At 40.9% G+C, this 22,822-nt stretch overlaps 1 protein-coding gene across 1 annotated transcript in view; it reads right to left on the bottom strand.

Moving 5' to 3' along the window:
• XK (XK Kell and VPS13A binding protein) overlaps positions 1-22,822 on the bottom strand; it is a 43,313-nt gene that overhangs the window by 17,881 nt on the left and 2,610 nt on the right. The window contains 1 exon segment of the mRNA NM_001079921.1: positions 16,802-17,064. Coding sequence (NP_001073390.1) covers positions 16,802-17,064 — 263 coding nt within the window.

Raw genomic sequence — 22,822 nt, 5'->3', positions numbered from 1 at the left:
CTGCATGGACATACGGCTCAGAGCATCCAAAGCCTGCTATCAGCCTATGTAGCTCTCCAGGCTACACGGCCATTCCTGCCTCCATACTAAATCTTAAAAATCTTTTATGGTATGTCTTCTTTTAGATGCCCCACAGACACCTCCAACTAAAAATGACAGAAACTGAGAGTCAGAAACACGTCCATGGATTTAAACTTTTTGAGAGAATTTGCTGATGGCAACAGTATGGGGCTTCCTCAACTGAGTGGTTTTGCCGAAGGATGAGGCTGTGAGGACCCCTGCCAGGCTCTGGAACCCAGGCATCAGCAATTCTTCTTGAATTGGGACATGTCAATTAGACTGACTGTCCCACCCCTAAATAATCGGTGGCACTCAGGCCTGTGCACCGGCATTTCCACATTCTGTGGGGCGATGTAACTCCTGTTGTTGTTGCTGGTCTTATTATTTTTCAACTCCAGGATATAGGCTATCTGACAAGTCACCGATACATACTGCAAAATGCATTGTTCAATACAGGTTCAACTGTCTTCCCTCTCAAAATGTCATACAAGAAGTTTTGTTTCCAATTACATACTTATTTTGATATCTCTAAACAATCCTTTGTTGGTTCTCTTTTATTTAATTTATTTATTTATTTTGTATTTTTAGTAGAGACGGAGGTTTCACCATGTTAGCCAGGCTGGTCTCGAACTCCTGACCTCAGGTAATCCACCCACCTCAGCCTCCCAGAGTGCTGAGATTACAGGTGTGAGCCACCACGCCCGGCCATAACATCTGTTCATCTCCTTACAAGTAAACAACAGGTTCACATCTGTATGAGCAACATAATTTTACCCTTTTGAAAAATATATTTTAACAACTTTGGAAGTCATAATGAGATGTCCAATAGATTCACCTGTAAGAGTCAGGTAAACATTGCTGACAAGGAAGTGCACCTCATGAGCAGTTAAAGCCTAGGCATGTCCTTTCTTCGCTCTCATAGGTGAATCCAGAGCACCAGTAGAGCTTTGTTGACACCCTCGATTTCTCATTTGAAATCCTCTCTCTACAAATTTTGTGTTTCTGTTTTGTTCTGGTTCACTTAAAGCCATTAAGTTACTCCCCCTTATTGAGAGAAATGGTTTGAAATCCAATTTTAAGGTCTAACAATCTGGAGATCTAAGTGCATCCATGGTTTACAGAAATCTAGTCCCTATTGGGTGACAGGCAACAGAAAGTCTGGTTTGTCATCCTTTTTGTTAGTTTATTTTTCTAAGCTCAAATCACTTAAGAATTTCATGCCCTTTGAGAGGAAAAGAGCTATTAAAATCTGGACTGAGGAGATTTTCTGATTTTGTGTTCACTCTTGATCCATGCCTGAAATTGAAGAATTGGAGCTACAAACTCTATTTCTCTCTATCTGTATGTCTATATGTCTGTAATATCCTCACCTCTGATTGTACGAGTGTGTAATGTTTTCCTACCTATGCACAGTATTAATATATTAGATTATAAAGTCTCCCAAATTAAAAGAGTTCTATTCTGATTGGCATATCCAGAAAAATAACTGCTTATATAAATTGAATATAACTAGAATTTCCTAAAATACGGAAATTGTACTATTGATTTTTAAATGTGCTAGTTTAAAAAATGTATTATCCTAGAAACCAACTCAAAACCATTTTAAGAATTCAGACTTCTATAATTTATGTAACTCTTTGGCAAATAAGACTAGTTTAAGACTTTGAGTTTAATGTAAACATCTCTGATTTATCAGTGTCATATTTAATACAAGCATATATTTTTATACTCTTCAGTATGTTTCTCCTAAACTTATACAGCTTTTTGATCAAATGAGCTAGAATTATTCCTGTTAAATATTTAAAATTATTTAAAAACTTAAATCTATTTTTAAGCAACTTGAATCATTGTTCTGATAAATTTATAGTTCCATAGTAATGAGGTTGTGTAGTATGTTACCCTGAAGAGCATTTCCAAAATCTTTAGATAACTGAAGATCTTGGCCATTCATTGGCTTTCTAGATCATTTCTAAGTAAGACAGAATACTGAAAAATTTATTAGTAAGCACAGTTTTCATTTATACACTATTGCTTGTTATTTGTACATGCTACAAAGAGGCTCTATCTTTGGGTCTGTAAATGAACATGTTCATTTCTGCCACACTGTGGAATTAAATAAGGGAAGTATGTGGCTGGATAAAGCTCAGTGAAGTATATTCATGAGATTGGCTAGGCTGCTAAAATGACAGAAATTCACAATTATCTACTCCCTCATTTTCTTTGTGAAATACAAGGGGCTGCTTAAAAGTTATAATTAATACATGTGAATGAGATTACTAGGAATCTCAAGATAATGAAATTTTTATTATGGGCAAAAAAGTATATTTCTGTTCTAAAGAAAAATGACTTGTTCCAGGATAGGAATGAGGAAGAATGGTGAAGGATAAAACCTGAATGAATAAAGAAAGTTGTAGGAGGTTTGCAGAAAGAGTCTGGAAAGGAACACAATTTTGTGTTAACATTTTGCCAAATCTGGCTCAGTATTGATGGGTTTATTTGTGAGACTGTCAAAAGTAAATAGTGGGTTATTTAGAAGCAAATATTTCATTGAAACAAATCTAGAATTAGTTTTTCTGTGAAAATGAGTTTTCTTGGAGTACTGGTCTGTTCTTAATAAGAGGTTGTAAAAGATTACTTTTGGCGTAAATTTGTTTCCTATGACTGCCATAACATATTACCACAAACACAGTGGCTTAAAACAACAAATGTTTGTTGTCTTACAGTTCTGGAGATCAGAAGTCTGAAATCAGTTTGGCTGGGCTGAAGTCAAGGTGTCAACAGGGGCATGTTTCCTCCAGAAGATCAAGGAGAGAATCCATTTTCTTGCCTTTTCCAGCTTCTACAACTGCATTCCTTGGCTCCTGCCTCTTCCCTCCATCTTCAAAGCCAGCAGTGCAGCATCTTGTTTCACTCCTCACATTGTCTTCTTCCTCCATGATCAAGCCTGCTGCTGCCTCTCCCTTATAAGAACATTTGCCCTCTCCCTCTCCCTCTCCCTCTCCCCACGGTCTCCCTCTCCCTCTCTTTCCACAGTCTCCCTCTGATGCCGAGCCGAAGCTGGACTGTACTGCTGCCATCTCGGCTCACTGCAACCTCCCTGCCTGATTCTACTGCCTCAGCCTGCCGAGTGCCTGAGATTGCAGGCGCGCGCCGCCACGCCTGGCTGGTTTTCGTATTTTTTTGGTGGAGACGGGGTTTCGCTGTGTTGGCCGGGCTGGTCTCCAGCTCCTAACCGCGAGTGATCCGCCAGCCTCGGCCACCCGAGGTGCCGGGATTGCAGACGGAGTCTCGTTCACTCAGTGCTCAATGGTGCCCAGGCTGGAGTGCAGTGGCGTGATCTTGGCTCGCTACAACCTCCACCTCCCAGCCGCCTGCCTTGGCCTCCCAAAGTGCCGAGATTGCAGCCTCTGCCCGGCCGCCACCCCTTCTGGGAAGTGAGGAGCGTCTCTGCCTGGCCGCCCATCGTCTGGGATGTGAGGAGCCCCTCTGCCTGGCTGCCCACTCTGAGAAGTGAGGAGCGCCTCTTCCCGGCCGCCATCCCATCTAGGAAGTGAGGAGCGTCTCTGCCCGGCCGCCCATTGTCTGAGATGTGGGGAGCGCCTCTGCCCCACCGCCCCATCTGGGATGTGAGGAGCGCCTCTGCCCGGCCGTGACCCCGTCTGAGAAGTGAGGAGCCCCTCCGCCCGGCAGCCGCCCCATCTGAGAAGTGAGGAGCCCTTCTGCCTGGCAGCCGCCCCGTCTGAGAAGTGAGGAGCCCCTCCACCCGCAGCCACCCCATCTGGGAAGTGAGGAGCGTCTCCGCCCGGCAGCCACCCCGTCCGGGAGGGAGGTGGGGGGCAGCCCCCACCCGGCCAGCCGCCCCATCTGGGAGGGAGGTGGGGGGCAGCCCCCACCCAGCCAGCCGGCCCGTCCGGGAGGGAGGTGGGGGGTCAGCCCCCGCCCGGCCAGCCGCCCCGTCTGGGAGGGAGGTGGGGGATCAGCCCCCACCCGGCCAGCTGCCCCGTCCGGGAGGGAGGTGGGGGGTCAGCCCCCGCCCGGCCAGCCGCCCCGTCCGGGAGGTGGGGGTCACCTCTGCCCGGCCGCCCCTTCTGGCAAGTGAGGAGCCCCTCTGCCCGGCCACCACACCGTCTGGGAGGTGTACCCAACAGCTCATTGAGAATGGGCCATGATGACAATGGCGGTTTTGTGGAATAGAAAAGGGGGAAAGGTGGGGAAAAGATAGAGAAATCGGATGGGTGCTATGTCTGTGTAGAAAGAAGTAGACATGGGAGACTTCATTTTGTTCTGTACTAAGAAAAATTCTTCTGCCTTGGGATGCTGTTGATCTATGACCTTACCTCCAACCCTGTGCTCTCTGAAACATGTGCTGTGTCCACTCAGGGTTAAATGGATTAAGGGGGGTGCAAGATGTGCTTTGTTAAACAGATGCTTGAAGGCAGCATGCTCGTTAAGAGTCATCACCACTCCCTAATCTCAAGTACCCAGGGACACAAACACTGCGGAAGGCCGCAGGGTCCTCTGCCTAGGAAAACCAGAGACCTTTGTTCACTTGTTTATCTGCTGACCTTCCCTCCACTATTGTCCTATGACCCTGCCAAATCCCCCTCTGCGAGAAACACCCAAGAATGATCAATAAAAATAAAATAAAATAAAATAAATAAATTAATTAATTAATTTTAAAAAAAAAGAACATTTGTCCTGGGCCCACCTGCACGACCTACAATACAATAATCTCCCAACCTCAATCTCTTTATCTGCAAAGTTCCCTTTGCAGATATAAAGTGACATACACAGGTTTCAGGGAGTAGAACCTGAATATCTTTGGGGTCATAATTTAGCCTAAAATATTACCTATGTAATCCTATCCTAAAAGTAGGGATTTGGCATCTTACCACAATAACACTTTTTTTCCCTGACTTTATCATGCCCTTGATTATTCTCTTCAAAAACAAAAAAAAATTTGCATGAAGAATGTGTCAAGGTCTTTTGGATGTTTATCTAAACATTGTACTGTCACTTTAATTAATAGATAGCCAAGCTACAACCATTCATGTACTCAGTGACTCATGATCCTAACTTAATTCTTAAATCTTCTAGCAATTTTGCCTTTCAAAATAAAATTCAAAATTTTAAATGAAATAAAATGAAACTCTATAAATCTTTTACACTTAGACTTATCTTTGAGATTTCCAACAGAGTACCTAGAAAATAGGAAAGATTTGTTCTTTCACCTTATAAAAAGACAGATATTAGATAAAATTAGCTTTGTTGCTGTTAGTATTGATGAGTTGCATGGAAAAAAATAAAATCAAAAGAGGTGTTCTTCAGCCTGGGCAACATAAGTTAGATCCTGTCTCAAAAAAAAAAAAAAAAAAAAATCAGCCAGGCATGGTAGTGTGCACCTGTATTCCCACCTACTTGGGAGGCTCAGTGGGGAGGATGGCTTGAGCCCAGGAGTTTGAGGCTACGGTGAGCCATGATTGCACCACTGCACTCCATCCTGGGTGACAGAGTGAGACCCTGTCTCAAAAAAAAAAAAGAAAGAAAGAAAGAAAGAAAAATAAAAATAAAAAAAGAAAAGAGGTACTCAGCCTTCCCTAGATTAAAACTGAATATGAAATATATTATTAGTATAAATATTTCAGAAGTTCTAGATTGTATGAGAAGTTCCTAGAGATTTGTCAGTGCCCCCACTGTCCATAGTATGTTTCTAATGATCATAGTCCTGCTGGTGCTTTCCTTCATAATATTAGGCAATAAAATTATAGTGTTAACAGTCATCATTTCAGTAGATTTCTAAAACTATCTAGTCACAACTTTCTCTTTCAAGTTATTTTTTTTTTTTGAGACAGAGTCTCGCTCTTTCACCCAGGCTGGAGTCCAGTGGCGCAAGCTCGGCTCACTGCAAGCTCCGCCTCCCGGGTTCACGCCATTCTCCTGCCTCAGCCTCCCAAGTAGCTGGGACTACAGGCGCCCGCCACCACGCCCGGCTAATTTTTTTTTTGTATTTTTAGTAGAGACGGGGTTTCACCATGTTAGCCAGGATGGTCTCGATCTCCTGACCTCGTGATCCGCCCGCCTTGGCCTCCCAAAGTGCTGGGATTACAGGCATGAGCTACCACGCCGGCTTCTCCTTTAAGTTTTATGAAGCATCTTCCCTCATGGCTTTTTAAATTGAGGATACACATCAAATCTTTTTATGGAGGTATAGTAAAATACAGATGTCTAGAATCTACTGTAGACTTACTTCAAAATAGGATTAATCATTATGCTTACATATGTTTTGTTCAAAACTTTTTTACATTGGCTTTATTATCTTATTTTGTATGTCACAATTTCTTCTTCAGCTGTATTATGTTTGTTATGTACTTCCACTAGACTTTTCACTTTATCACAAGTCATAAGTGAACCACAGGCACTTTAAGTGTCTATCATCTCCAGATACTTTTTTTCTTTTGAGACGGAGTTTCATTCTTGTTGCCCAGGCTGGAGTGCAATGGCACGACCTCGGCCCACTGCCACCTCCACCTCCAGGGTTCAAGCGATTCTCCTGCCTCAGCCTCCCAAGTAGCTGAGATTACAGGCATGCACCACCAAGCCCAGCTAATTTTGTATTTTTAGTAGAGACAGGGTTTCATCATGTTGGTCAAGCTGGTCTTGAACTCCTGACCTCAGGCTATCCACCTGCCTTGGCCTCCCAAAGTGCTGGGATTACAGGCATGAGCCACCACGCCCGGCTGATACTTTTTTTTTTAAGAATTGTGGTCTCATTTTGTGGCCCAGGCTAGAGTGCGGTGGTGCAATCATAGCTCACTGCAGCTCAGAACTCCTTGGCTCAAGAGATTCTCCCAGCTCAGCTTCCCATGTAGCTGAGACTACAGTTATATACCACCACATCCAGCTAATTTTTAAAATATTTTTGTAGAGACGGAGGTCTCACTATGTTGCCCAGGGTGGTCTTGAACTCCTGGCCTCAAAAGTTCCTCTTGCCTCAGCCTTCTAAGTTGCTGGGATTACAGGCATGAGCCAGCATGCCTGGCTCTCCAGATAGTTTTTTATTTACACTGATGTTTCCCTAATGACCCTACAATCAGCTACAGGAGGGAGATTTTGTCTTCAGCAAAGAAGGATTGTCTTAGAGCACCATGAAAAACGTCACTACCTCAGGTACTTCAAAGACTAGGCTCCTGAACACAGGCTTCTCATGACATCACATCACCACATTTAAGATAATGGTTAGTGGACAGAGTCAGAATTTCCAGAACACCTTAACTGAGACAAATTTGTGTTCATAACACAGTTTAATACAATGTCCAGTGGAACAAAATCTAAGTTTGCAAAGTCCAAAGACCTATACTATAAAATCAGCACTTTTCTCCTGACCTGTCTGGCCTTACCCAAATAAAGCACAAGTGAATATTCTTGGGAGTGAGTTATTGAGTGCTTCCCAAGAAATCCAAGAGACCCTAACACCTTGGTATTGAAGACTTTAGCTTCTTTTTCTCAGAGGAGAACATTAAACACTTTCTCTTTTGAGACCCCTTTTTCAGGATACAATAGAGGAAAGAGCCCCAATAACAGGTAAGGAAGGCCAGGCCATCATTCTACTGCGCTGCCCACTCACCATGTGACTTTATAAGAGCTGATTACTATCACTGGGCCTCAGTGGCCTCAGCTGTAAAATGGAGACCCTAAAAGAATTGTGTACTCTGAACCCTATTTACCCATTTTCCATAGAACTATTTTGTTAAGAAAAGAGCACAGTCATAATTACACATCTCTAGCTGAGTTTTGAAACAATTTTTCCATTTTTCTCACTGGAAACTGATGGGTCCCCAAGTAAACTACACTGTAGGAGACCAGAACCCAGTTCTGCCTCTCCTTTCATGAAGACTCCCTTTCACAGTTGCCTTGGTGAATTCTTTTTATCCTACAGTTCAGAACTCAACAATCTCACATCTGCCACATCTAACATGCCCCACTGATGCTAATTGGTTTCCTTAATATCTTTTGCTTTAACAGAAGTAGTTCAGCAACATCTTCACCAGTATTATTATATCCTAAATATAAGAAGGATAAATCTGTTTTCATGACGACTCTGAAGGAGAAACAATACCAACTGTAGGTCCTGTTTACTGCTTTTCATTAGATTTAAAATCTAAATCTAAATCTAAAAAGTTTGAGGACTGGTACAATGAAATATCTGTTACCAGTCAGTTATGATAAGTATGGACATTGAGAGCTGGCATTTAGGAATCTGTATAGCATCTGATTTAGCCACAATATTTAAATTAGTGGGCTCACTTTTTGAACAAGGTATATACCAGTGCAGTTGTTAAACTCGAATGACAAGTCAAATATGAGTGGCATACTAGTAATACAACCACATATCAGTTCACAATTTACTGGAACAAGAAAAACAAGGAAGTTTGCTACTACTGGTCCTACCCCAATGATATTTTGAGAAGCAATGCACAATATACTACTTCATTAAATGAGATTGATTGTTCTGAGTACTGTGGACTTAGAATTAACTTGTAGTGAGAGTAACAAACTCAAGTATCTCTATTAATCAGACAACTACTATAAATTAATGAAGTGAATCAGATATGGGACTTTATAGGGAAGAGTGTGGAAGGAATGTGGCAAACCAGAGGCCCAGTCTTCATGGTGCAGTAGCTAGTCATCTCTATGTGACTGTAATCATGTGTACCCTCCTTTTTACTTCTCAAGAGAGCCAGAAATCCAGACTTTCAGGTAAAATGTTATTGATTTTCAAATGCTACCAGCTCATTAATTTTCTTTTAAGATGTCTGCTTAGAACTAGCAAACCTATCTGCCATCCAGATTGAGTTGTAAGATGCCACTTTGTAGACTGTGCTTTAGGAAATAATATATTAGAGATTAGTACTGTCAGGGTTGTCCTTAGGGCCATGTGGAAGATGTGCTTATCTAAATCCCAGAAGTCTTTCTTGCCATATCATGTCCACTGAACCTCATATTTCCAGGCACCTCATTGTCAAGCTGCCCACCCCACCACTGCATGATTCCTTATGGAGCGCCGTGGAGCACTCCCAGCCTTAGCCCAGCTGCTCGCTTCCTCTTCTGTGCATTTGAGCTGCAAGCAGGCCTCTCTCCAGCAGCTTCAGGTGGGGAGTCTCCTTCAGCTCATCACTTCATGGCAAAAGCAGCACCCCCTCCCCTGGCCGAAGTGAAACATCTTTGTGTCCAGGACATGGGTTTCTCACAGCCCAGTTTTTAAACACATAACCGCTATTTCCTTCATTCTCAGGACACTCCTGTGAATTAGCCAAAGGCCAAGCTGGGTCCTTCTGCTTAGACAGAGGCAGAGAGAGGGCGAGTCACAAGGCAGGAGGAGAAAAAGGGACACCAGAGTGGGGACTGCCTGGCTCGTGTCCCTCTTCCGCTGTCTCCTTCCTCTGCTGGGCACTCTCCTGTCTCTCCACAGGGCTCAGCAGGATGTCGCTCTCACAGCCAGTGGCCCAAGTGCCCAACAGTAACCTGAGAACCAGACCCAGATGTACCCTGGGGAAGCCTGCCTGCGTGTCTGGGGTTAGGGGAGGAGACAGATGCAGCTGCTTATTAAGGGCCGCACTGTGCATATCCAAAGTGGACTCAATCTTTGGGAAAACTAAAGATAGAGGGACTCTCTGCCATTTTACACATGAGCAAACCTGCCCAGCAGGAGTAAATGAAAGTCCAAGATCACATGGCCAGAAAGTGGTGAACTAGGATCTCAAACCCAGGTTGTCTGATCTGTTATTGAATCTGGCTGGGCAGCCTCTGGCCAACAGGCAGCAGAATGTGGCCACAGAGGATCCAAGGAACAGGTGAAAACCTAAAATATGGACATTCACAGGCAAGGGGACAGATTGCTACAACACTTGATGTGACACCTTTTTTAAACAGTACAGAGCACAAGTTTTTAAAAGTACAGTACATGCTTTAGAGGCCATCACTCAAGACAGAATTACATAGGTTATTTCTATACCTTTTGAACCTGTTTTTGGCCATTGATAACTCTATGCTGTTCTATGAAATACATGATCATACACAGATTATTTTTTCTGGGAATGCGATTGATAATTGTGTTTATAATGGAATACATTTACAAATAAGTTTTGTAATATTTTGTAACCATTAAGAACTGATTGGATTGCATGTCCTAGGCCAGAGAGCTTTTATATAATGTTACTACTTAATTTAACAGTGTCCACAAGAGGACAGAAGAATACATTCCAAACAATGTGTCATAGTACCAGTTACTAATCCCTGTCTCAAGTCCTCTTTTGGAATGAGGCAGGGTACAAATAAATAAATAAAATAACATGACCATAACATTTTTTTTTGCATTTTTTCCTTATGTTTTCCCCATCACTCCTCAATCTCCATGTAAAGCCTGTCCCATGAAGTTCATGCCAGCTAGTATGCAGTGTGCCCCCTCTCCACCCATCCCTGTGGCTACTGCCCTCTGACTTCAGACCTTTGCTATTCTGAATAAAGCCTCCCGCACCTCAGTCAGAGTCTGCAGCTCCACCCTAGGTCCCAGCATCAGGTTAGGAATTTATCAAGCCTAGGAGGCTCCCAGCAACTACCTGGCCTCACAAGGCCTTCCAGTTCAAAGCCAATGAGGAAGTCTCTATATCTTTATCCCCAGTCAGCTCCTCCCGCCAGGGCCAGTGCTCTCACCAACCACTGGAAACTGCCCCTTCTAAAATCACTGATTCAAACACCCCACACTGGCAACACCTTCCACCCATTCAGCTCTCTATGGGATAGCTTCTCCTGGATGTCTCAAGGACACCTCCAACCCAAAATGAGAGAACCTGAGAGAAGTCAGGGGCACTGTCATTAAAGACTTTAATAGCATGGGCTGATGGCAGCAGCCTGGGGTCTCTCATCTATGGGAATTTTTGAGGCTGGATGAAATTGTTGATGAAGTCCTGCCAGGTTCTCAGACCCAAGCATCCCTCCTTCTCGGGCTGGGGCACCTCATCAACCTGATGGTAGGTACATCCTCCAAGAGGCATCTGAGCTGCTTATCCTTGTGCATGGCCCTCTCTATGTGTTCTGGTGTGATGCGCACCCTGCAACTGTTCTGGGCCTTCTTGCCTGCCTGCTCCAGGATGTTGGCCATCAGATACTAGAGAATAACAACCAGGAAAACAGGTGTGGATGAGCTCAGGCACTGGGCATACTGACCTCGCAGAAAGCCGTCCATGTGGCTAACAGGAAACTGCAGCTAGGCTTTTGTGGAGCAGGGAGCCTCCTTTCTAAGGCTCCTTTTTGCCCTCACATGGTCTTGGTGAGTTTTGGTTTGATCAGCCCTCGTCGATTTTCCCACTAGCCTGAGCCTCTCCAGGTACCAGTGCTTATTCCCGCCCACTGTGCTCCAGGCCTTCCTTGGTCAGGGAGCTGCCTTCAAGACAACCTCAACTTTGTGATATTATTGGTGTTCACTGAGCCCTGATCAAGCCCGGCCTCGAAATGTCTCTGACAGGAACCTGCTCACCCTAATAACTGGACCGTCTTTTTGAGGAAAGTCTAACTTTGTACTTGACTTAAACATTCTAGCAACAACAAAAAAAATGTGTTTCAATCAAAACATTGTCCTGTCTTCAGTATACCAATCCAGGTTCTCTGATTCTAGCTTTGTATTGCCAGTGAGCTCATTTACATTCTCCTGTAAGCTATAAGTCACTAACAGACATGCTCAATGTCTTGTACAGTAGAGGTTCAAATGTCACCCCCCATGCTGTAATAAAACCAGTTTTACTTCCATTTACATATTCATTTTGATATCTCTAGTCAATATTCCTATGTCTGTCCTTTGGGTTATCTTATAAGCTGGTCCGAAGAGAACATCTGCTTGTTCTCTCATGAGTTAAATAGAATCTTTAAAATGTATTCATTTCTTTAAGTCTGGAACTGAAAGTAAAATATACCTCGCAAACCTGTCACTACCAAGACAAATGGAGATCCATGGCTACAACAGTCCATATCAGGAACTGGGAATTATTCTTGACATCTCTCACTGCCTCACCTTCATATCCAATCAATCATCACATTGTTCTGCTTACGCATTCTTAATATTGCTCCAATAATCCACTCTGACTATTCCAGTCCGGGCCATTATTCTCACCTTGACAACTATAGTAGCCCACTTCCCAGCCTCTCCATTTCTTTCTTCACTCTCTTCAAATACATTTTGCAGAGTAATCAGTTTCTAAAACTAAATTTGATCATGACACTTGTTGCTTAAAACTCATCAGTGCCTTCCCATTGCCTCTGGAATAAAGCTTGAAATCCTAGGATGCTCTTTCCTGATTTTTCTTCACCTGGCTTCTTTTCTTCATCTAGCAGTTTTCAGTTTAAATCTAAGTTTTGGAAACATTTGCTTCATTTCCCAGACTCGGTTAGACAACCCCCAATATACCCTCAGAGAGGCTACTTATCTTTCACTTTGCACGATTTACCTTAAATAAAATATGCATTTGATTAATAATTTGTGTGATGTTTATATATCCTATTTGAAGATGATTGGGGCCTGCCTACCTTATTCACCACTTTATCCTCAGAGACCAGCACAGGGTCTGAAACACAGAACATACCCAAGAAATACTCATTGAGTCCATAAATAAAGTCACACAAATCTAACCTCAAATTCTGGCTCCTCTATCTGACTATGAGTACAATTTTCCTTCTCTTTTTTTTTTTTTTTTTTTTTTGAGGCAAGGTCCTCCCAGGCTCAAGCAATCCTCCCGCCTTATCCTCCCAAGTAGCTGGGACCACAGGCATGCACCACCACTCCCGGCTAATTTTTGTATTTTTTGTAGAGATGGGGTCTCGCCATGTTGCTCAGGGTGGTCTCAAACTCCTGGGGTCAAGCGATTTGCCCACCTTGGCTTCCTAAAGTGCTAGGATCACAGGTGTGAGCCACTGTGTCTGGCTCAATTTCCCTCTTGACTAAGATGGAGATAATATTATCTACCTCAGGGACACTGAAAATGAAACACAAGGATGCCTATCACAGTGCCTGGCACAAATCAAGGGTTCATGAAACAGCCATTTTTACTACCAACATTACCACCTTGAGTAGAATAGAGAAGGGTACTGTGAGGGCCAGGCAAGCCAAATGGCAGGCTGCAGGGGCCTTCACAAAGCACAGTAACATTGGTATGCTCACTTAGGCTTCAACCCAACCCATCCTCCAAGATCTGGAGACTTGAGCAAGCCCTTGCTGAGAACTGATTAGACTCAGGGAATCTCAGGATATCCAAATTCACCCAAGACTGAAGCTCACAGACACAGTGTCCGTTATTCACTGACTATGAGAAAGAAAACTTCCCAATAGCATATGATTCCACTGATATGAAAGATTCATAATAGTCAAATCCATAGAGACAGGAAGTAGATTAGTAGGCTGCCAGGGGCTAGGGGCAGGGGAAATGAAGAGTGACTGTTAATGAACAGGGGACTTATTTTTGGTGTGATGAAAATGTTCTAAAACTAGACAGTGGTGATGATTGTATAACATTGTCAATATATTGAAACCTACTGAATTGTACACCCAAAGTAGTGAAATTTATGTTATATGAATTATATTGCAATTGAAGAAAAACAATAACTCTCCAGTGACCATGTAGCTGGCTCTCCCTTCTCTCCCTCATGGCAAACTCTGCTAATGCCAAATCCATCAATGTTTGCTCAATGAGCACAGAATCAGAGAGAGAGGAGAGAGTTAAAGAATTTGAATGCTGAATAGGGTCATGTTGTGATGGACTCTATGTCCTTCTGTCAAGAGGGACACATTTCTATTCGTCTGGACTGCATTTAGATGATGTGGCAGACACTGTCAGTTGCCTATTCATTTTCCATTCCTCTCACTATCTTAAGAGAACATGGTTTTGTTATGGGTGGCAATGGGCCCAACCACACGCAGGCCATGACTAGTCTAATCCAATGTTCTCAAACTTTGCTGATAATAAAATCACCTGGAACCCTTGTTTAAATAACAAAAGGGAAATAAAAAGAAAAGACATAACCTTGGCTCCCATCCCAGACACAGCAAATCACAATTTCCAGAGATGAATCCTGGTAATCTATATATTTAACAAGCCCCCAGGTAACTCTAATCATCATCATCAGGGAAGTTTGAGGAATACTAGTAAGCCATTGGTGGCAAACATTCCTAGACCTGGCTTTCCTAGCATCCCTTTAAGCTAAATGACTGATCAGTTCTGGTCACAGACCTAAAGTCATTTCTGTTAGGGAGATTTCTGGAAAAGCTATAGTTTTTAATAAAAGGAGGAAGACAAAGTAAAGTCTATTAGGGAGATTTATGAAAAAGCTATATTCATTAATAAAAAGAGAAATATATCTACCCTTCCTTCTTCAGCCCTTCTTCCTATTTTGAATGTAGCTATGATGGTTGGAACTGCAGTAGCAACCCAAGCAAAAGGCCAATGGATTGGCAGGGACATCAACTTTGCCACTATTGAGCAGCTGAAATACTGTCAGCAACTGTCTACTTCCAATTTCCAGTTAGATAAGAAAAATAAACTCTAGGTTAACTTTACAGTTAGGTGTTTGTTCCTTGCACCAAATGCATTTCTAACCACATGACAGACACTACCAACATTTGCCTTTGTGGCACACCCTAGACCATGCTCCATTCATAAGGGTCTTACCCTTTCCGGGTGAGATATTCCCTCCTTATATATGTTAAGGCAGCGATTGGGGTTAGTCAAGACCTGCATAAATGGCAGCCAACTATCTTTTTAACAAGACCATGCCCACTTCCTTTTTCCATATCTATTTGATTTATCATTTAACTCTCAGAGGACTTCTGTTTTTCCAAGTTCTTTTGGGACATTTCAGATATCCCTTGTGACACTGACATTTTACAAGACAGATTTTATTTTTCCTGAACAGAATTATGTCTGAAAAATTATAACAAGGGTTGGCAAACTTTCTTTGTAAAAAGTTAGTAAATATTTTAGGCTTTGTGGGCCACATTATGTTTATTGCAACTACTCGACTCTGTTGTTTTAGTCCCAAAACAGTCACAGACAATACATAAATGAAAGAGCAGGGCTGCATTCCAATAGAACTTTATTGACAAAAACGGGCAGTGCCCAGATTAGGCCCATGGGATGTAGTTTGCCAACCCTTCAACTGTGAGACAATCTTCACTAAAAAAACTTGAGGAAAAAAATTGGATCTACCTCTAAAAATCAAATAGGCTATCATCACATCTGATTTCTTGCTGTATCCCTGCCACTTGGAAAAACAATAAACTGGGAAAAAGAGTATAGTGGCATGCAGCTTGGTCAAGACCCATTCCAGTTATAATTCCTTAGAGAACACGGATGTTGCTATATTTATTGAGCTTTTACTCCCTACCAGGTGTTGCGGAAAGTATTTACATATAAATGTTGATCCACTAAGGTTCAAGATCTCTACTTAAGATCCTGACTCATATTTTAAGAATCATAATCAGGCAACCTGGATAAGGGAGATGGCTCTAACATGTAAGTATCCTGTGACTCTGACATGAATTATTACCAGCCAGTCTAAAACATAGGCAGAAAGAGGATAAAACTGAGTGAAGTAAAATAAATAAGAGTCTTTCTTATCTTCAATGTTTTCTTAAACATGTATTTTTTCAACTTACGGCTTTTAAATCATTTTGTATACCGATAATAAAACTTACCATAATGGTTTTCGTTTACCCATAATATTAATACTTGGGAGGGGGTTGTTTCCACTTCTCATTTGTAGGCTTTTCATTAAAATCTTGACTCTGATGCAAATAGTGTTTTTTTTTTAACTTAACCAAAATCTGCTCTTAATTTGATGATGTGAGAATAGCCTAAAGGCAGAATATTGTCTTGACTTATAAACTGATATACCTATTACAAGTCTAAGAAGACAGGAAAGTGGCCTTGTTCCATTATTCACCACAAAGTTGTTAAGCCAACTGTCTCAACTAGTTTAGAACTAGCACTGAAAGACAGAGTGAAATCCCAAGAGAAGCAGCCTCCAGTAGCTGTGTTTTCAGCCTCTGGTAAACTATATTTTCTAAAAATGGCCACAGTGGTATTTTTGGTCCCAGGTGATCTTCTAGAACTCTACCATTCCACAACAAGAGTCAGAGTTTGCTTCCCTCTCCTCTCCCTTGAATCTGGGCAGAACTCTGTAAGTATTTCAACAATGAGAAGGAAGCAGAAGTGATGTCCCACAACTCCCAAGCCTGGATCACAAAAGCTGATGTGGCTTCCATCTGGCCTTCCCTCCTTCTTAGAACACTCACCCTTGGAAGCAGCTACCATGCTCTAAGGAAGCCCAAACTCACCCACACAGAGAAATCAAATGGAGAAGATCTGAAACTCCCAGCAACAGCCAATATCAAAACATGTGAACAACAAGACATGTGAGTGAAGGGGCCTTGAATAGATTCTAGCCCCCTACCTTTGAGCCACCCTAGCTGATCCATAGTGGATCACAGATTAGGTAACCCTTTTGAGCCCTGCCTAGAATGCAGAGTCATAAGCAAAATAAACGTTGTTATTTTAATTGAGTTTTGAGCATAGTAACTAGAACACAGATTCAGAATTAAGTGCACTTAAGAACAAATTTCCTTTGAAACAAAATAAACTGCATATTTTGCTTCTCATTTTGATCCCCAAATGCAGGCAGAAATAAAAAATACACATACTTCTTCCAACAGTGACGTCCTGCTGCATGACACTTATGTACAGCTGTAGGGTCAGCTGGGGGGCTGAGCCCAAGAAAGCCTGGATCACCGACGCCCGGCTGAACGCTGATCGGTGGGTGATTAGTTTGCCTTCTGCCTGGCCCACCTCCTTCTCAATCTCCTCTGAGAGGCCATTTTTTGGCATTTGCCTCTTCTTGGTGATACTGACATAAGGCTCTTCATTGTTGCCTGACTGAAAGTAGATGCAGAAGACTTCAAAACACCTGAAAACAAATCAGGAAATCATAATAATTAGAGACAGACAGGATTCTGACTTTCCATGCTCATCCTACTTACCTTTAGCCTGATTCTTAAAGCCTTGACTTGGCTACTCTGAACTATAGTCACTCTTCTAAATCAACTACTCTGAGGACCAGTTCTCAGTATGCAGTCCTCTTGATGCTTTCCAGCAGGCCAATGGGAATTGAATGAGAACCAAATGAAGAGGTAATACCAAAGGCCACTGAAGCAAGGAAATCTCTTAGAGAATGGAAAGTGGTTCCGGCTCCAGAGCCACAGAAAAAATGTGGTTTCCCTTCCTGACACAAACTAGCTGTGTAGCCATAGCCGAGTCACCTACTATCCCCACCCCAGCACATTCCCTCCACTATAAAGCAGATATAATACCCACTTTGTCATATTGCTGTGAAAAATGGTGATTATATAGTGTGACTGCATGCATGCATGCACGCACACATGTGTGTGTTCCACATCCAAAAGATGCCCCAAACCACCCCAGTTAAAGCAGAAGCTATGGCTCGGAAATCCTCCAGCACAGGGCAGCTTGCCATCTAGCATTTCACTGGGAGACCACAACATGTTACCTATCTCTGTTTTCATTAAGTCCTTACAGGACGGGACTAAAGTCAGTCCCAGACTTAATCAGTGACTTTTCCAGACTGAGAGAATACCTGGCTTTTAAAATTTGGATTTTCTCTCTAGGTAAAAATATGGATGCTGAAGTGGGAAGAATACTGATGTCTGTGATTAACTTTGAAGTACATACACACACACACACACACACACACACACACGAATTGATAGATGGATAAATATGTGAAACAAAATGTTAATTGTAGAATCTAGGTGGTGAGTACTTGGGTGTTCACTATAGAATTCCTTAAACTTGTCTTCTGTGTGTTTGAAAATTTTCATAATAAAATGCTGGTTAAAAATGTGTTTTCCCTAGGAGTAAGAAAAATATTCATGGCTGTAGGTTTGTAACTTGTTAAAGGACTTTTTGTCCCTCCTCTAACATGCACTTTTATAACAACCTTATGATGCTGCCAGAAGATTTTAATGGCTTAATCTATTTCATTGAATGTTTATGTTATAATGTTAACTTTATACTCTCATCCTGAGGTGACTACGGCAACTGGAATGTATTTATAATTTGAAATAATAAAATAAAGCTTGATGTAAGAGAGGAAATGCAGGAACCTTTCTGGTGAGCTCAAAGTGGACATATTTTGTGATTAATACCATTGTTCATTTGTTGCTAGGAGAAAGAAGGTGTATGTGGGTGTGTGTGTGGGGGGGGTTGATTTGTGTATGACATTTTGTCCCATGGGGTCAAGAACACTTTAATATGTTATATGAAAACAATGTAAAACCACACAGGCCAGTTTTTTCAGTTGGAAATAATGTCAATGAAGTTCAGGCCATGAGTTCAATCCCAAGCACGTCCAACTGAATTTTCTCTGAAGGAAAACTCAAATTAATGACTGAGGACTGTATGAGGCCTAGCAACTTTACACTGTTGGACCACTGATCACATCAAAGATTAGAAAACAGAATGAACTGGCCGGGGGCAGTGGCTCATGCCTGTAATCCCAGCACTTTGGGAGGCTGAGGCAGGCGGATCACCTGAGGTCAGGAGTTTGATATCAGTCTGGCCAACATGGTGAAACCACATCTCTACTAAAAATTAAAAAATTAGCCAGGCATGGTGGTGCACCCTTGTAGTCTCACCTACTCAGGAGGCTGAGGCAGGAGAATTGCTTGAACACAAGAGGCGAAGATTGCACCACTGCACTCCAGCCTGGGTGACAGAGCGAGACTCTGTCTCAAAAAAACAAACCAAAACAAAACAAAAACAGAATAAACTGATAATCATCTTTATTCTCAAATATGAGATGAATGCGGGTGTGGTTTACTAAGTGCTGTGGGGAATGCAGACAGCTGGATACCCCTGCCTCATTTGGGGGCACTCACAATCTAAATGGGATAGTGGGACATATGCACAATAATAATAATAATAAACAAAAATTAATATTTATATAGCACTTTTAGTTATGACATGTTATCACGTATGATCTCACTTAGAAGAAAACGTATTGCAACAATTTAAATCATAGCATTATGTATAATAGCAAAATGCTGGGAATACTCTAAAGGTCCCAAAAATGAAAGAATAATTAAATAAATCCTAATATATCAATTCAATGAAACATTATACATTCCTTAACATCAATGGTATAGAAGTACATATACCAATATATAAATTTTTTTTAAAAGACAGTCTCACTCTCTCACCAACGTTGGAGGGCAGTGGTGTGATCATAGCTCACTGCAGCCTCCAACTGCTGGCCTCAAGGGACCCTCACTCCTGAGCCTCCTAAGTAGCTGGGACTCCAGATGCATGCCACTGTGCCCAGCTAATTTTATTTTTTGTGAGGAAACAGTCTCACTATGTTGACCAGGCTACGTATTTTTACCATATTTGGTATGTGAAAGAAGCAAATTACAATAGAATCATATATTTTAAATTCCATTTTTTGTAAAAAGAAAATCACATATATAAAAAATATATACAGATTACACACACATGCCCACACATACATATAAACAGTGAAATGTTTGAGCTGGCTCATACTGACTCAAGAGAGCAGACTGTTAAAATAGGAATTTTGTTGTTAAACAACTGGTAGCTTGATCAATCATGATGAGAATATACGCATTTGAGAAATCAGCAAACACTGAAAATCAGGGCTTGTTTTCCCCAACAGTTTACTAGCATACCATTATAAAAATATTAGTAAAGATATACAACAAAAACATTAGGAATTGTTCTGTCTGAGCAGTCAAATGAGAGCTTTTATTTTCCTCATTGTGCAAATCTGTTTTCTGCTCTTCTGTCATTTCAAAAAAAGTTTTACTTGCATAATAAAATCAAGCTTAGAGTTTTGAAAGACTAAAACATACAAATTAAATACCAGCATATGCTAAGAACTGAATGAACGAAATGAGGGTTCAGAGGAGAAAGTAATTTTCTTGATGCCAAGGAAGGGGCTATATGAAACTGGAAGCTTTCTGCAGAATTGTAGACAAAGTAAAACTTCCATGATCATTTGATGGAAATGAAAGAAGGTCCTAAAGCTCAGGCGGAACCTCTTGTAAGCCACTGTTTTTTCCCAGGTGATACATTTGTATTAGCATAGAGTTTTACATGTAGTCATAGGTGTTTAATACATTTGTAAAAGGCCCCAAGACCTCCTGCCACTGTTGGTTAGGAAAACTGATAAGAAACAAACTACTATTCTTGGAATTCTGCAAGACTCATCTAATTACTCAAAATCTGTTCTTATTTTTTGGTTTTTTATTTGTTTGTTGCTTGAGAGGTCTAAATAAAGCCAGAAATTAGATACTTTTATCAAAACTGAATACTCAAGGTAGTTTTTCAGTATCATCTACACCAAGGGACAGCAAATTTTCTGTGAAGTATTTATAAAAAAGTAAATATTTTATGATTCACAGGCCATGGTCTCTGTTGCAACTGCTCAAGTCTGTCTCTGCAATGTGAAAGCAGTTGTAGCCAATACATAAACCAGTGAGCAACGCTGTGTTCCAATAAAACTTTACCTACTAAAACAGGTGATGGGGGTATTAGGCCTGTGGGGTACAGTTTGCTAACCCCAATGTAGATAATCAGTAGGTTGATCCTTATTTTTTACTTTATCCCATTTTCAAGCATCATATATACCATTTTTCAAGTATCATAGCAGAAGGAGCTTATTCCTTAGCTGAAATCATGCATGCTGATGTCAGCATAAATAATCTGTGGTACCAGAGACCCTAATTAAAATACTTTTTCCAAAGAAATACTATAATTTCCAATAAGCCACATTATCTTCACATGACACACATGCTCTGTAAGCCTACACAAAACCCAAATTGGTTAAATAGAAAATGCTGCAAAACCTTTGAAAAGCCACTTGCTTAATCTCACTGAACCTCAATTCCTGGACTGTAAAAATAAGATAATGACAGTTAACTCACAGGGTTTTACCATGGATGAAATTAAATACTGTATGTAAAAGCACCTTGCAAATGAAAAAAAAATTCTCTTCAAATGTAGACTATTAATATTTTAAATTCTTTATAAAGTTTAATATAGAAAGATATACTATGGTGAATCATTTTGCAATGTTCTGGAAAGGTTTCGGGAACTTCTTAGCCTTTATTTTATAAGCTCAGATTTTTCATGTACCATTTTTTCCTCACTATACCAGTAATAAAAAAGAAATGAGGGGAATTCCTTGAAATTGTAACTCATTTATATTTATTCCTCCCAATTAATTTATAAAAATTAGCATAAATGTAAAAGAATGATAAACAGAATTTTAAAAATGTTTTTGTGTTTTAGGTAAGAGATCTTTTCCCTGCTCTGGTTTGCTAGAGTATCTATTATAATGCGCAATAAGATTTTCCTTAAAATTATAAATAAATTCAAGGCATTATCCAAAGTTCGTATCATTCGAACTCAGGCTTAATGTGAAAACAATCATAAAAACTGTAACTACCATTTTAAATACAAGACTGATACAAATGAAATATGGTGCTCTCCCTATGCCTCCCTAAAGGAAAGAAGGAGCAAAGCCTAGTTAGTAGTATTTAGCCCAGAATCATTAGTGTAATGTATTGCAGTTTAACTGGGCCATCGTGCTGCATGAACTCAAACGCAGCATCTACCTAGCAAAAACACGAGTTTGGCTAGTACTCATCCAAAGGCAAGAAGAGTTAAACTGTCAAAAAACAATTTAGAAATATTATTAAATCCAATCCATAAGGAAGGGGGTAAGAATCACCATGCCTCTCCTTTGTTTGAGGGAAATAATTTTTATCTTTATGTAAAGTTGATGTCTTAGAGTTAAAATAGAATCAAACAGTCAGCAGGAAGAAATTCCAGTAAGATATTAAGTCAGGCTAATACGCAAGAACAAACTGCTTTTCTTTTAATCTGGAAGCTAAGAGACTTGGAACCACATTTTGTATCTCAGCTCTAAGGTCATGGGTCCAATATCTCCTTGAAATAAATCAGCTGCATTAGAATCAGTGACTCCTTGTTGATGGAAGGGGTTTGCCTGTTGTTTTGTTTTTTATCTTTTATTTTGTTTTTGCTCCAAGAAGACAATGGCCCATTCAGAACTTTCTGGAAATAGGTCTTTTTATAGTGTTGAAACTTTATATATAGCTGAGAAGTTATCTCTTCAAAGCACCAAAAGTTTTCTTTCCTTAATAAAGTTAAAATATTTTTACCGTAAAAACTGAAAAATATAGAAAAGTCGATAATTGTTTTATTATATAGCTTTATATATTTTCCAGGATATTATCACTCATAACCCCACTATTCAGAAATTATTATTCTTAACATCTTGGTATGTTTCCTTGAGTTCAGGTTTATACTTGTCATCCTGTTTTTATATATATTATGTCATTAGCTTTGTCTTGGGTTACTCTTCGTGTTTAGAAACACTTTAAATGGCAGCAATGATAGGGTATTATCATTTATTGGATTGCCAAGATGACCAAACTTTTTCTTAATTTAAAATGCAACTACTAATAGAATGTACTACACAGTCCTCTGCTTTCTTCCACTGAGCATAGGGAATATAATTAGCTCTTTTTAAGGAGGCTTGAGAACATAGTCTGAGGCCTCATTTCTTCACCTACAAAATGGGGACAATTACGTCTATGTCATGG

Source organism: Pan troglodytes, chromosome X (assembly GCF_028858775.2).
Source record: "Pan troglodytes isolate AG18354 chromosome X, NHGRI_mPanTro3-v2.0_pri, whole genome shotgun sequence".
Classification (NCBI taxonomy): domain Eukaryota; kingdom Metazoa; phylum Chordata; class Mammalia; order Primates; family Hominidae; genus Pan; species Pan troglodytes.
The sequence above is the reverse complement of the archived record's forward strand: the minus strand, read 5'-3'. Positions and strand labels throughout refer to the sequence as shown.